The 14,824-nt window shown below is 34.4% G+C and overlaps 1 protein-coding gene across 1 annotated transcript; it reads right to left on the bottom strand.

Annotated features, from left to right (window-relative positions):
* Positions 1-4,976: 4,976 nt before the first annotated feature.
* On the bottom strand, positions 4,977-6,223 carry LOC18095491 (epidermis-specific secreted glycoprotein EP1). The gene has a single exon (XM_024611066.2). The coding sequence runs from the start codon at positions 6,166-6,168 to the stop codon at positions 5,239-5,241; it is 930 nt and encodes a 309-aa protein (XP_024466834.2). The 5' UTR covers positions 6,169-6,223; the 3' UTR covers positions 4,977-5,238.
* Positions 6,224-14,824: the final 8,601 nt, after the last annotated feature.

Consider the following 14,824-nt stretch of genomic DNA (forward strand, 5'->3'; position numbering starts at 1 on the left):
GACAGTTGAAAATTGGACAGTAACAGTTCAAAGTTGGACAGTAATAGTTTTCAAAATTAAACAGTGACAGTTGAAAATTGGACAGTAACAGTTCAAAGTTGGACAGTAATAGTTGAAAATTGTACAGTAACAGTTTAATGTCTAGATAGTAACGGTAGACTTTTCCGTGAATACTATATATATATAAAGAATTGAGTCATACGAACACTTGCACATTGAGATACTAACTCTGAAAATATACATGATATATGTATATATGTTATTATGAGGAAATGAACATGTATAGAAAGTAACATATGAGTAATGGATGAATATGGATTCTCTATAATGTCGGCTTGAAGGAATCATAACCAAAAACTTCCTTATGATTCAGAAGGAGCAACCAAGATTGGATCTTCTGTTAGGGGAGGTCGCGAGACAGGCGAAGCAGGTGCGTGATTTTCCTTCTATTTGCACTTATACAATTTAAAATTCTTCTGGTGAATGCAATTACAATAAATGTCATGTTCAATGTAAATAAAGTCTAGCGTAAATACAAGATTAGCTTCGTCTAATGGCATCCGTGATAGGATTGTCGAGATATGAATTACAAGATTAGCTTCGACTAATGGCATCCGTGGTAGGATTGCCGGGAAATGAATTACAAGATTAGACTTTGCAAGGTCACCCAGTTCATGCAAGTAAATAAGAGTATTCAAATTAAGAATATACAAATGAGTGTTAATTGGGTTTAAAAGATTTACAAGCAAAATATAAGTTCTCTGTTAGAATTCTTATGGATCCGATAAAAAGTTAATACTTCATTCATATTCATTACATGAGCATATATATATATATATATATATATATATATATATATATATATATATATATATATATATATATATATTCTTTATCAACATAATAGTATGTTTATTTATGTAACAGGTCTATCAAATATCCAGGAAAATCATTAGTTTAGGACTCTACTTTGTGAAGCTTATGTAAATATTTAACTTAAACAAAAGGGAATTAATGTGTTTATGTAGTATACTTTTGTGTAAACCTTGATGTATTTATAAAAGTTTAGCTTAGCATATAGTATTTTAGTTATCTTGTAATTAACCCTTTTGAAATATTTAAGAACACTTATTATGTTGTAAATACTTTCTTTGCATGTTAGTATTCCTTTTCTTTTGAATTTTATGATATGATGTTTGGACTATGTTCATATTGAATTTACTCGTAGGATATATATATTGTGTGGATTGTATGAGGTGCGGAATTATGAGGTTTGATATAAGGTCCGGAATTATGGGACCTTGTGATGATGGGTTGAATGAGTAAATTGATAGTAGTCGATAACTTCGGATGTCCTAAATGCAAACAAAACTCTGTCGAATTTTTGAAAAAAAAATTTACCCTCAAATAAAGAGGATATGTTGGGATCTTTTAACATTCGAGTCGTACAGTCGGACTGTTACACTAGGAGACGCCATAAGAGTCACTTATACATCGTAAGCACCTCCCATGTAACAACCATAATTTCTCAAATCCATAACCACATGACTATTATTTAGCTAGGTTAATCCTCAAACTATGGTGATTTTGTTTTTCAATTTCATTCATTCCAAAGGCATACTTTATTTATCTATTTATAAACTTACCAAAATTTCAATAGAGTTTTCTTTATATTTAGACTGTACCAAGTTATCGACAAACTTCTTTCTCATAATCATTCATTAGCACAAATCATGGTCCAATCATCCTAGACCCTATCTCATCTCATTAAATCAGGGTCTCCAAGTATATATAAATTTTTGTGATGCACAAAACAATAATAATTTGAAACTAAGATTACTTTTATTATGTTGTCTACATCAACATACACATCAATATTTGTTCAAAAAATAATCAAAAGTATTATAGATAGTTGGTTTTAGTGTGAATTTATATGTTACATGATCTAAAAAAATATAGAATTATGTTACATATTATTTTGATACTTTATGAATTACATGTTTAAATCTAAATAAAAGTAAAAAAGAAATGGTTTACTAATCAACCATGGAATGAAATGTACCTGCCAAATATTTTGGTTATTGCATTTTATTAGAAAGCATTATAAATATTTAATAATTAGTCTCATGCATAACTAATTTACCTATTAGTTCATTCCTTAAAACAATTTAATTCATTTCCATGTTCTCAAATCATGCATATCAATCATGTTTATATTATATCCTAACAACATGTTCAAACTCCTTAATAGTCAAATAACTTCTTCCAAAAAATATTTGAACAATGTTATCTCGAGAATCTAATCATAGATGTCACTAGCTCTAATATAGATAACTAAGGTGTTCATTGATTAGTACTTAAAAATACATTTTTATCAAGGTTTTATATCATCATTTTGCATTTAAAGTATAAATAACTCCTTAACTAGAGCATGTTTTATAATAACAAGTCTGATAATATAAGATAGCTTTAAGTTATGGTAAATGCTCATTTTAAATGCAGGCATATCTCACAATTCAAAGGATTGATTGATGTGATTAACTATTGAAAGTGAAAGGACAAAGAAAAGGCTAAGCTTAGAAAAGAGATGTTGATTCAATTCAAATTGGAACACTATTCAGTCATTGAGTCATATCTAGAGCTGTAGATCTTGGATTTCAATTTGGTTTATATGGCTAGAAATCTAAGAAATAGGCCTACAACGTTCATAAAGAGTGGAAGACCCAAATCTACCATTTTCAAATTCAAAGCTTGGCCACAAAAGAGAAGTCAGAATCTGTCCTGCAATCTAGGCCAAACACTGCTCAGAATTTTACCCATAGCTGGAGTTCTAGAATGCAAAATGATGTCCAGTTTGGTGGGTGGAAAGATACGACAATTTCCAACAACTTTCATGAAGACCACCTGCTCAAATTCTGATGTTAGCAATGACATTTCATCTAGACAAGAGCTTGAGGGCTATCCACCACATCCACTAGAAGCACTACTCGGTATTTTAGCCATATCTCGAGCTGTAGTGATCCAAATGCTCTGAAATGTTGTGGGTGGAAAGAGGAGATTATTTCCAACAACTTTCATGAAAAACACTTTGCCATTTTATGATTGCATCAATGACATTTCATCTAGCCAAAATGCTGGAGTGCTGCTGTCCACCAAGTCCACTAAATCAATAGTTGACCACTACATCAATAATCAATTACCAAATGAATAGTTCTGAATTTTAGCCTATAAAAGGAGGCATTTGCCATTCATTTAGGCATCTTGTTTTTCAGATCAAGATCACTTTATTGCTTTCTCTCTTTGTAATGTTCAAGTTTTATTCCATGTTATATTTTCCTTAATCTCTTGTTTATGCATTTTATTTCCTTTACTATACTTATATAATCATGTTTTCCTTTTATTTATTTATGTTTCTCTTCTTCATAATGTCTAGCTAAGTTAATATTGTCAAGGTGTAAAGGTTTCATTGATGGTGTTAGAATATGTATAATATAAACTCAATATAGACTTCAATGTTTATATCCAATAAAGTTTGTTATTAACATGTCTTATCTTTTTATCTTATTAATTCTTAATACCTTACTTGTTAAATAGTTAATCTAGATTTGTGTTGTATAACACTTGGTACAACAAATGCTTAGCACTTTCATAGCCAACCGTATGGTATAACTACACATGTGCTATGAAAGGAACTTGATTTGTTGTTAACATAAGTTAACATTATGAATTCCTGACAATATTTAAAAGTATGGTGTTACTAATATAAGATAATTAATATGATCATGTTAAAAATTTATAATGAACTATTAAGGATAAATCACCGATTGGAACCTCCTTTGTGTGTGGTTTCCAGTTGATTAATAAAAAGAGTTTATATTATACTTATTTCTAATACTATTATGGGTTCCTCTAACCTTGACAATTGTTTTTATCATTGTTTAATCCTCATATTAATCTCACATCTCAAAGATCTCTTTAACTCTTTATTAAATTATAGATATTATTTATAATTTATATAGTTGACCTTCCTGTGGTGGATCGACTCCGGTCTTGTCGAGTTATTTATTACTTTGACACTCCTGCACTTGGGATAAGACATCAACTCTTTGATCGTGTCATTCATTATATCTCAAACATCCAATCATAGATGCCCTAGCCCTAATATGGTCATATAGTCTAGTTATTATATCATGGTCATCCAAACATGGATGCTACTAACTCCAACACGGTAAGCTAGTCTAGTTATTGCATCTCAGTCATCCAAACATGAATGCCACTAGCCCCAATACGGTCAGCTAGTCTAGCAACTTACTTTCATATTGATACTCATGTCACAAATGTTAAATAAACAATTTAAACTAATTATTTAACTATGCAAACTCTAAGAAATTTCGTGTATATAATGGAGGTGAAAACACCTATTTGTTGCTTATGCTAGTGTTGTAACCCCTGTTGCTTGATGGATCCTACTACCTCTCTTGTACCAACATGAACACATATGATACGTCATTTAACCGCAATTCAAAAAGAAAACTCTGAATTCTAATACATTTATTTTAATTTCAAATATTAAATTAATATTACACAAATTTAATGTTTTCTTAGATACATCCCCTTTCATTTACACCATCATCAATCTCATTATGTAATTCATACATATAACATTGTACTAATTGTTTATTAACAACTTTGGTCCCCTTTTCTTCTTCATTTCTTTCAAGGTTGGCTTCTTTAAACAATATATTTCAACAATTTTCTTTCCATTTTCATATTCCATTTTTAATTTCATCATATATTATAAGCGTACAAAAATACATGTCGATCTAATTGATTCATCCATCTTCTCAAAGAATATAAGACACGGCCCCGCACCCCCACCCCCCCTGTATAAGGGAAAAACACCAAAAACCCATTCAGATTTTTCCTCATAATGCATTCATCAATAATTATCTTATCTATATTCTAGCATAACAATGTCAAGAACAACAATTCAATTCCTTTTTATTCTTCTTGGCCAACTATAGGCTTCCTTTCAAATTTTTGTAGAAAGTGCGTACCCTTTCTGAAATACAAAAATCTCATTTATTAGTGTAGTCGACAATCAACTAAGAAAAAAAAAAACCTTCCAATCTTTATCTATGGAACAAAATAACAGTGACCCCATTTTACTAGCTTACCTTATTGATTAGGAGCCTTTATGTAACCCACATGAGTAGGATTTGTAAGCAACTTGATTGGTCAAGGTTTACCACCAGGGAAGAGAGTGAAGGTGACTTCCCAGGCCCCAATGTCCACTTTATCATTGTAAGTGTAGACCTTCACATTTCCATCTACTCCAAGTCGAAGGAATGACAATGTGCTATTGTATTTGGGTGTAGCGAGTATGGCATTCCCTCCAGTAGAGAACTCCAAAGCCAAATCATAGGAAAATCCCTCCTCTGTCACGGGTTCGCTTTGGAATGTCACGTATTGTAAACGACCATTCTTAACACTAAACCTATCAGATGTGTAGTAGAGCTTGGGTTTTGGGGAGCTTGGGCTCTTGTAATATATGGCCAATCTTTTGGGCTCCATTACCAGGCTATACGCTCCATTTGAGTTTTGTTTCTCAGAGCGTCGACTCACAAGCCTAGCTGCACCTCCAGCGAGCAGAGACTGACCCACCAACAAGGTATCAGTGGGATAGTCAAAACTTTGCCAAATAAAGTAGCCCTTTACGTCTTGAAGAACCATGTTACCATTGGGTTGCACTTGGAAGTGAACCACTCCTTTATTAGCAGTGTTGGTTTGCCAAGCAATCCTGCCATCAGCATCCGCCAACACAAGGTTTCCATCCTCTCCAAAGGTGAGGGTGGCATTTTCTCCAACAGGGTTTCCTCTGTTGGCTTCCCATACCCAACGCATTGTTGATGTAGACCTGACGGTACCCATGCGCAGAGCAAGGGTGAATGCATTAGGGGTGGTGTTATAAAAGCAAAGCTGGAAAGGAGAATTGAAAGGGTCTAGGACTCGATAATTTGCACCATACTCTACAATATAATCCCCGAATTCTCCTTCATTCACATATTTAAATGTGGAAGATAGAGGGACAGTCACAGCTATAGCCTGTGCAATTAAGGAAATGATTGAGAGAAATGCCAAAAGAGAGACTCTAAGCTGGGAAGACATTGTTTTTTCTAATTAGGTTCTTGGATGGAATGGCTTTGACATGTAAAATCAAGGCCTGCAGGTTTCCTTTTTATAGCAGTTAAAGGCGGCTTTAATAAATCATTTCAGACCTGTTCTATTCACGATAAGGTTTTCTGAAATTGTCATTCATCAACATTATTATTGTTGTTATTATTTTGTCTTCTATTGCCCACGTAGTTCTATAACGGTGTGCTCTTTGGTCAATAAAGTTTTTGCCCTCTATTCTATGAAATCCAATAATAATTATCTTTGTTTCTTTTTGTCTGCTCCTGTGTGATTAGGTAATCAGTTCACCTATTGTAATTATAAAAAATTATCAAATAAAAAATAGCTGTAACTTTTATTTTTATCTTTGGTTTCGTGCATCCAATATGGATGTCTAGTAGTATACCAGTTCACGCTCAGTCTCGGTCAGATTAAATTTTAAGAAAAAAAATATAAAACAGAATATTAAGATCACAAAAGGTGTTTTTGATAATATTATTAAACTTGATTGAGTAAATTAAATTTAAAATCTCTCATCACAGCTCTTTGTTTCATTTAAATTTTCAATTCTAATTAGAATTTCTAATAGGTTGTGAATTAAACTATATTGTTTGTTTGTTTTTTTGAAAAAATATTTTTTCTCATGTTATCATAATCATTTTAAAAAAAAATTAATTCATTTGTTTTCGTTAAAAAAAAAAACCTAAAAAAATCAATACTAGTGAACCTGAGTTAGTATAAAAAACTTGTAACCTAGATAATTAGAGTCGAGCCAATTCAGGATATCTCACCAAACACTACAAGATTTCACAGTTTTACCGACGGAAATATTCTGTCGATGTGTGATTAGAAGTTCGTCGGTGATTTATTTACCGACGTCTTCACCGACGGATTCGGTCCGTCGGCTTTCCCTTCGTCGGTGATTCCCCATTCCATCGCTATATCGGTCGGAAAAACAAAAAAATCATTTGCCGATGGTTTTACAGACGGAATTTGTGCGCCAAAAAAAAAGTTTCCCACTTGAAATATACCAATGGATTTTTATGTCGTCGGTGATATCGTGATTTACCGATGGCTACATACCGTCGGTAAAGCTGTCGGTGAGTGTTTGAAATACCGACCGAATATATCCGTCTGTAAATTCGTCTGTAAGTTTGGCAGCTACTGTCAAATGCCGACGGAGTAAGTCCGGTGAGTCTGTCAGTGAGTGTTTGAAATACCGACCGAATACATCCGTCTGTAAATGTGTCGGTGAATGCTATTGTCAGTTGCCGACGGATTAATTCCGTCGGTAAAACCCTTGGTAATAGTTTTTCCTAAATTTGTTTTTAAAAAATTATTTAGAATATATAATATAAAATTCTATAAATTAATGGTAATAAAAACCAATTATGCAAATAAAATTTATATTAAACATCAAAAACAAAATAATCAAAGTTAAATAATATTCATTACAAACTGAATATGTTTCAAAAAAAATATTTAATGAAGTTTTAAAGGTAAATAATGTTTATTACAAATTAATATAAAGGTGGAGCTGGAGGCTGGTGGTTATACGGCCAAAAAGGATTAGGCACACATGTTCCACTCTGTGTTGCCATGTTCATGACCATTTCGCGAAGCTGTTCATAAGCTGCTTTTTGTTGTTCAGACTCCGCTTTTTGTTGTGTTTGAGATGCTTTGATTTGTTCAGACTCCGCTCTTTGTTGTGCATGAGACGCTTTGAATTGTGCATACTCCGCTAATAGGTGGTCGTATTTTTCGGTGAGCTGAGCCGTGTGTTGCTGCAAGGCCACGAACTCCTTAGATTGGGAGCTCGATATTGATTGGGAGCTCCCAACGGTTGAAACACTATGGGTCGACCGCAAGTTGTCGGCCGTAGTGTTGCAGAGCCCGTAAACCCGATTTTTATCGAGTCCACCTGACAATCCAACCTCCATCCACAAATCCGGATCGAATTTCGGATGGGTCAAAATATCATCCCCGTATCTCTCCCTCAACCAATTATTATAGGTCTCCTGAAAATAAAAAAAAGTAATCATCATATTCAATTCAATAAACATAATAACTTACAAAATAAAATGGTTGAACAAACATACCACGAAATGTTGAGCATGGTTATCAACAAACTGTTGCGCCCCCTTTTGGCGGTCTTGACTCCACACGTGCGTCTCCACAAACAGCTCCATCGGGCTCGGCTCACGTCCAAGAGACGTAGCCTATAATGAAAAAAGATTTATTAACAACAACTTAATTTAATGATATATTTTATTTAAATTAATCTTACCATCTGTTTCACATGTGCAGCAAATGGAACGGAGACGCCAGTGTGCGTTGTCACCGAGCCATGAATTGGCCAATTCAGGTTGCCAGCACTGGACTGTGAGCGTCGTGTGAACCGCTCAGACGTCACGTGCTCAAGATAGTGCGGCCATATATCTTCCGGGATGTATATCGGTTTGAAATTCCTCCAAACCGCAACATCGTTCCAATCTTGGAAACCCCTATCTCTCGCGGTTTGTTTTGCCCTTTTTTGTGATTCATACCAAAAATCACGCAACCTACTTCACGCAACCAAAAATAACATTTCAAAACATAAATTTTTGTCTAAAAAAAATCTTGTATTGTTTTTGATGTTAGCTAGTTGCGGCATGATTTTCCCACACCCTCCTTGCAACAGTGTTATGCTCACTGTCCCAGCAGAATTTGTTCTGTGTATAAATCATTAATTTTAAATAAAAATAATAATTTATTTACAATTATATTAATAAGCTGAAAATTATAAATTAACACCAACCTCAAACCTGTCAAACCATGCATTGATTTTAGGCATCCATTCAGGATGCTTGGATATCTGACTCCATTGAAACAATAGAATCTCCATCGACGATTTAAACGCCGATGATATTACTCGGGCGGCTTCAATGTTTGTGAACCTGAAAATAAATGAAATAAATTCAATAGTGATTACTTCATAAATTGTGTTGTAATTTAAAAAAAAACTAAAACCTTAACAAACTTACATTGAAAGGTCGTCCTTCCACTATGCCTCGTACTTGCAGGTAAATTGATTCCGCTGTGAAGGCACGCCCCCTCTGCGTTGTGAAGTAGCGCTGGAAGAGGCAGCATCGGTTGACGGCGTAGGTGGTGTAGGTGTCTTTTCTTGAGAGGCACCTAAGGAAATATCATCCTTGCTGCTAGACGAACTAGTTGCGACCATACGTGAGCGACTAGCTCTGGTTTTCGTTCTACGCATCTACACAATTTTATACAAATAATTATATAATTAAATTCAAATGTTAAAAAAAAATTAGACAGCACCTCCCATATACTGGATACTACCCAAATCCACAAACCTGAACTTATTAACAATAGCCACAGCCAATTTACCCAATCTATACTAATTATTCCAACATATTCAATTGCTAATCCTAAGGTAAATTCAACATTAAGAATTACAATTCAACAAATTATTCAATAATTATGCCAATACAACAATAAAATATATTCAATAAATAAAAAAAACTAACAATTAAAATTAATGGAAAAAATTAAACATAAATCATGCAATAATAGAGTAAAATTAACAATTATTCCTAAATATTCACTTACTAATACTAAGGTAAATTCAACATTAACAATTACAATTCAAAAAATTATTCAATAATTATGCCAATTCAACAAAACAATAAATTCAAAAAAAACTCTAGACTAACAATCAAAATAAATGGAAAAAATTAAACACAAATCATGCAATAATACAGTAAAATTAATAATTATTCCAACATCTTCAATTACTAATTCTAAGGTAAATTCAACATTAACAATAAATATTCAACAAATTAACTAATAATAATTATGCCAATACAACAATAAAACATATTCAATAAATTAAAAAAAAATATATAGACTTTAGGAATGAAATATGCTTACTTTAATAATGTGTTGAATTCAATACTTTATCTACATTACAAAAAATACACCAAAACAAAAAACATAACAAAAAAAAATAGCAAAAAAAAAACCCCTTAAAATAAAATAAAATAGAAGAAACACATACTTTTAAACTGATGAAGATTCACAAGAAAACTTGCTAGAGATTGCAGGTGAAAGCTTTGATAAATGGAGAGGAAAAGAATCGAAATTTAAGGTGAAAAACAGAGGAGAAGAAAAAATGAACTGAAGGGGCGGTCGCTGGAACTTATATGGCAGTTTTACCGACGGATTCACCGATGGATATAAAATTAATTATTATTTTAATTTATTCCGTCGGTGAAGTGTCAACAATCCATATTTTTCGTGGTCCGTTGGTAATTCCATCGGCAAAATGACACGGTCAGAGATGCATTTAATGCACAACCCTTTGGAATTCGCACAGTCCGTCGGTAATTTTGTCGATAAAATTGACCCGCCGACAACTTACTGACGGACTTATATCCGTCAGTAATGACGTCGATGATTGTGGCATTTCAAGTAATTATTTTCGAACTCTTTGTGAAATGCCAACGGACATAATCCATCGGTATTAGGGTCGGTGATTGTGGAATTTCAAGTAATTATTTTCGAACTCTCTGTGAAATGCCGATGGACTTATTCCATCGGTATGGACATCGTGATTGTGGCATTTCAAGTAATTATTTCGTGTTACAAAATATATCATCCATGATCTATAATTATTTCAAGTAATTATTTCGTGATTGTGGCATTTCAAGTAATAAATATTTCGTGTTACAAAATATATCATCCATAATCTAAATTACATGAAAGAAAGGGTTTTACACAGGGCTTCATTTTGATTGTTAGTCAGAATTTTCTTCTTCTTCGTCATTAATTGAATTGTCATCACCTTCATCGCAATCTTCAATATGGATATCATCTTCTTCATCGACATTTGTTTGTCCGCTAGAGCTCAAAACAACATTCAACTCCTCTGCGTCAACATCAACAAGACTATCATCGAAAACACGAAAATTTGAATTTTCTTTCAATTCAATCGAAGGAGCAACTCGATATGGTTCAACCAACTCACTAACTTGAAAGACTTCATCTCACACACTTGTTTCTTCATTCTAATCCTGAACAACCTCGACACGACCCTAGGGTTTTGTTTTTAAAACGGAGAACCAATCAACTCTTGATCGATCCTCTCTAAATGAAGGGGTGTATGTGTAATAAACTTGTTGACATTGTTTTGCGAAAACAAAGACATTGTTTATGTTGCGGAGTCTAGCTTTTGAGTTGATTTCGACCAGACCATAGTGCGGATCAACTCTGATTCCTCTGTCAGTCGTGTCATACCAATAGCATTTGAATAAAAACACTATATTCTGCTCGTTATGATATTGCAGTTCGACGACCTCTTCTAATCTACCATAGTAGTCAACTTCTAACTCACTACTAGTGGATCCCTTAACACAAACACCGTTGTTGTATGTCTTTCTTCCTTTCCCGTATTCTTCAGTATGGAAAACATATCCATTGATAAAATACCTGTTGTAGCACTTACATTTTCTTTCAGGCCGCAGGCTTAGTGAAGAGAATGACTTAGACGCACTCCTTCCTATTTGCTAAACCTTGTATGTAATGTACATCAATAAACAGTAAATGAACGAGAATCTCATAATGACATGCATACGTACAGTAAATTTGCAAGTTAGAATGAGTTTGTGATAGTGCTTACATGTGTTCTGAACCACGTGGCAAATTGTTCATCTTGTAATTGAAAGATTTGGGATTCGGTCAGCTGTGAGTTATTGAAGAGCAAATATTATCGATGTTACCTGCAAGTGATAATGAGTGTATGATATTACAATATATAATTAACGGTATATTACTCACAAAGTTTAATTAGTATTACACATATATAAACTTACTGAATAAAAGGTCTCAGCTCATCATAGTTAAATAGAACATAGTTGTGTGCTTGTTTGAACTTTATTTTCGACAAATATCTTACTTTTACGGCATTTTTAGGTGTGGGTCGTCCAGTATTGGAGAATATTGACAAGTTCCCACTGTAAGGCACTTCACTGCCATCATCATGCCGTGGAACGCGATTGATTCTCGTTCTTAGATGAGGTTCAAAATAGTACGAGATAAATGTTGAGATCTCCTCAACAATATAGGCCTCACATATCGAAGCCTCAACATGCGCCTTGTTCTTAACCTTTTTCTTGAGATTAAACAAGTACTTGCATTGAATTAATCAAGTATTTTCAATTAAGAAAAACATAGAAAATGTTTGCATAAACACGTGGAAGTCATGACTTTTCATTCCATACAATCTGCAGTCCTCTATATTAACCAGCCTTGATATGTTCGATGCATGTCCATCCGGAAAACACAGACTCTTAAGCCATTTGTAGACTAGCAGTTGTGTGTTTTTCTCTAACACGAAGCTTGCTCTTGGTTTTGCGACCCGTGACTCATCATAAACCAAATCCATATTTTTACGGTTATAGTATAAAGCTATATCCAATCTAGCCTTGATGTGTCCTTTGTCTTCCCCTTCACATTCATGACGGTGTTGAAAATGTTCTTAAACATGTTCTTTTCGATGTGCATGACGTCAAGGTTATGGCAGAGCAAATTGGTCTTCCAATAAGCAAGCTCCCAAAAGATACTTCGCTTTACCCAATTATGGGTCAAACCAAAACCAGGAAACTTTTGCTTACCTGATTGAAGGCCAAACACAATGTCACCATACTCTGATACAACATCATGCAATTCTTCACCAGAAAGACGCGGGGATGCAACATCTTTTTCAACTCTGCCAACAAAGAAATCTTTTTTGTTCTTTCTGTACCTGTGATTAAGTGGCAAGAAGCGACGGTGACAGTCAAAAAAAGAAGCTTTACCTCCATTTGCTAGCGTGAATGCCTTGTTGTTTTCCATGCAGTATGGACATGCGAGTTTCCCATGCGTGCTCCAACCAGAAAGCATTCCATAAGCTGGAAAATCATTGATAGTCCACATCAATGCCGCCCTCATAAGGAAATTTTGTTTCCTCGATATATCATAAGTCAGAGCTCCGAAGGACCACAACTGCGTCAACTCATCAATCAACGGTCGAAGACAAACATCTATATTCCGTCCCGGGCTATACACATGAACTCTGGCCTATACACATTCCCGGTGGCAAGTTATAAACTGTGAGTATGACCGGCCAACAAGAATAAGGAGCAGCAAATGACCCAAATGGGTTGAATCCGTCTGTACACAACCCAAGATGCACATTCCTTGATTCAGCTGAAAAGTGAGGATGCACACTGTTAAAGTGTTTCCATGCTTCGCCATCAAAAGGATGTACCATCACTCCATCAACCGCATCATGTGATTGGTGCCATGTCATGTGCTCAGCAGTCCTTAGTGACATGAATAACCTCTGCAGTCTAGGTGTGATCGGGAAGTATCTAAGTTTTTATATGCCACTAGAGTCTTTCCCCTACCAGTTCTAGGTTTGTAACGAGAATGCCCGCATGTCATGCACTCGGTCATCTCAGCATTTTCAAGGTAGTATAACATGCAGAAGTTAGGGCACATGTCAATTTTCTGGTATCCTAAACCGAGGGGTTTCATCATGGACTTCGCAGCATAGAAGTTCTTTTTCAGCCTGTTCCCTTCAGGTAAAATGCTTCTCGCCCATTCAATAATCTTGTCATACCCGGCCTCACTCAACCCGTGATCTGACTTGATGGTGAACACCTGTGCTACGGCCGATAATTTACTGTGGTTCATGCAGCCATTCCATAATGATTCGTCAGAATCTTTCAACAAATCAAAAAACCTAGCTGCATCTGCATTAGGTTCTTCTTCTACGATTGGACATTGACTGACATTACCTTGATTCATTCCCATTGCATCCATAACCATATTTCTGTAAGGATTAGTGTTGTCATTTGCTGCTTCATGCACGTTGCTAGCACTAGAAGTAGACCCAACCACCGTTTCTCTCATTCTCCTCTTACTAACAAATACTTCTCCATGTGCATACCAACACTGGTAATTCTCCATAAACCCTTTGTGTAGAAGATGCATCATTACAACATCTGGATGCAGATATTTTTTATTTTGACACTTCCTGCATGGACACCTAGTACCGCCTCCAGTAAAATTTCTGGGAATAAATGTTGCGAAATTAATAAAACCCTGAACCCCGTTACAATAATCAATCCTTCGCAATCCTTGGGGTGAATCTTGATACATCCATGAACGATCATCCATGACTTATATCGAACCTCTATAAAATTATGATGACATCATGTATTAATTAACTAAGTTAGGTAAATAAACTTGCAAAAATATTACTTTACCACTCCAACAAACCAATCACAACTTCTCATAAATATTAAATATTCATTATCATTTATCAACGTCCATACAAATTAATATATATAAATTTACGGAAATTACCACTCCGCAATACCATTGATAAAACTTTAAACGGACCCATTAAGCAAGCTATTAATTATTTCAAAACAGCACATGTAATTCGGTAGTTCCATAAAGTTTTAACAATTTACAAACAAATACAATCTTACAAAATCTAAAACAAACCATAACAGGTATAGAATTATACATTTATATACTACAAGTTTGTTTGAGAAATAACAATAAAACATGTACATCTACTAACAAAATACATATACTA

The sequence above is a fragment of the Populus trichocarpa genome, chromosome 1 (assembly GCF_000002775.5).
Source record: "Populus trichocarpa isolate Nisqually-1 chromosome 1, P.trichocarpa_v4.1, whole genome shotgun sequence".
In the NCBI taxonomy this organism is placed as follows: domain Eukaryota; kingdom Viridiplantae; phylum Streptophyta; class Magnoliopsida; order Malpighiales; family Salicaceae; genus Populus; species Populus trichocarpa.

Excerpts from the sequence above, each read along its gene's own strand:
- LOC18095491 (XM_024611066.2), bottom strand. The coding sequence starts at position 6,168 with ATGTCTTCCCAGCTTAGAGTCTCTCTTTTGGCATTTCTCTCAATCATT.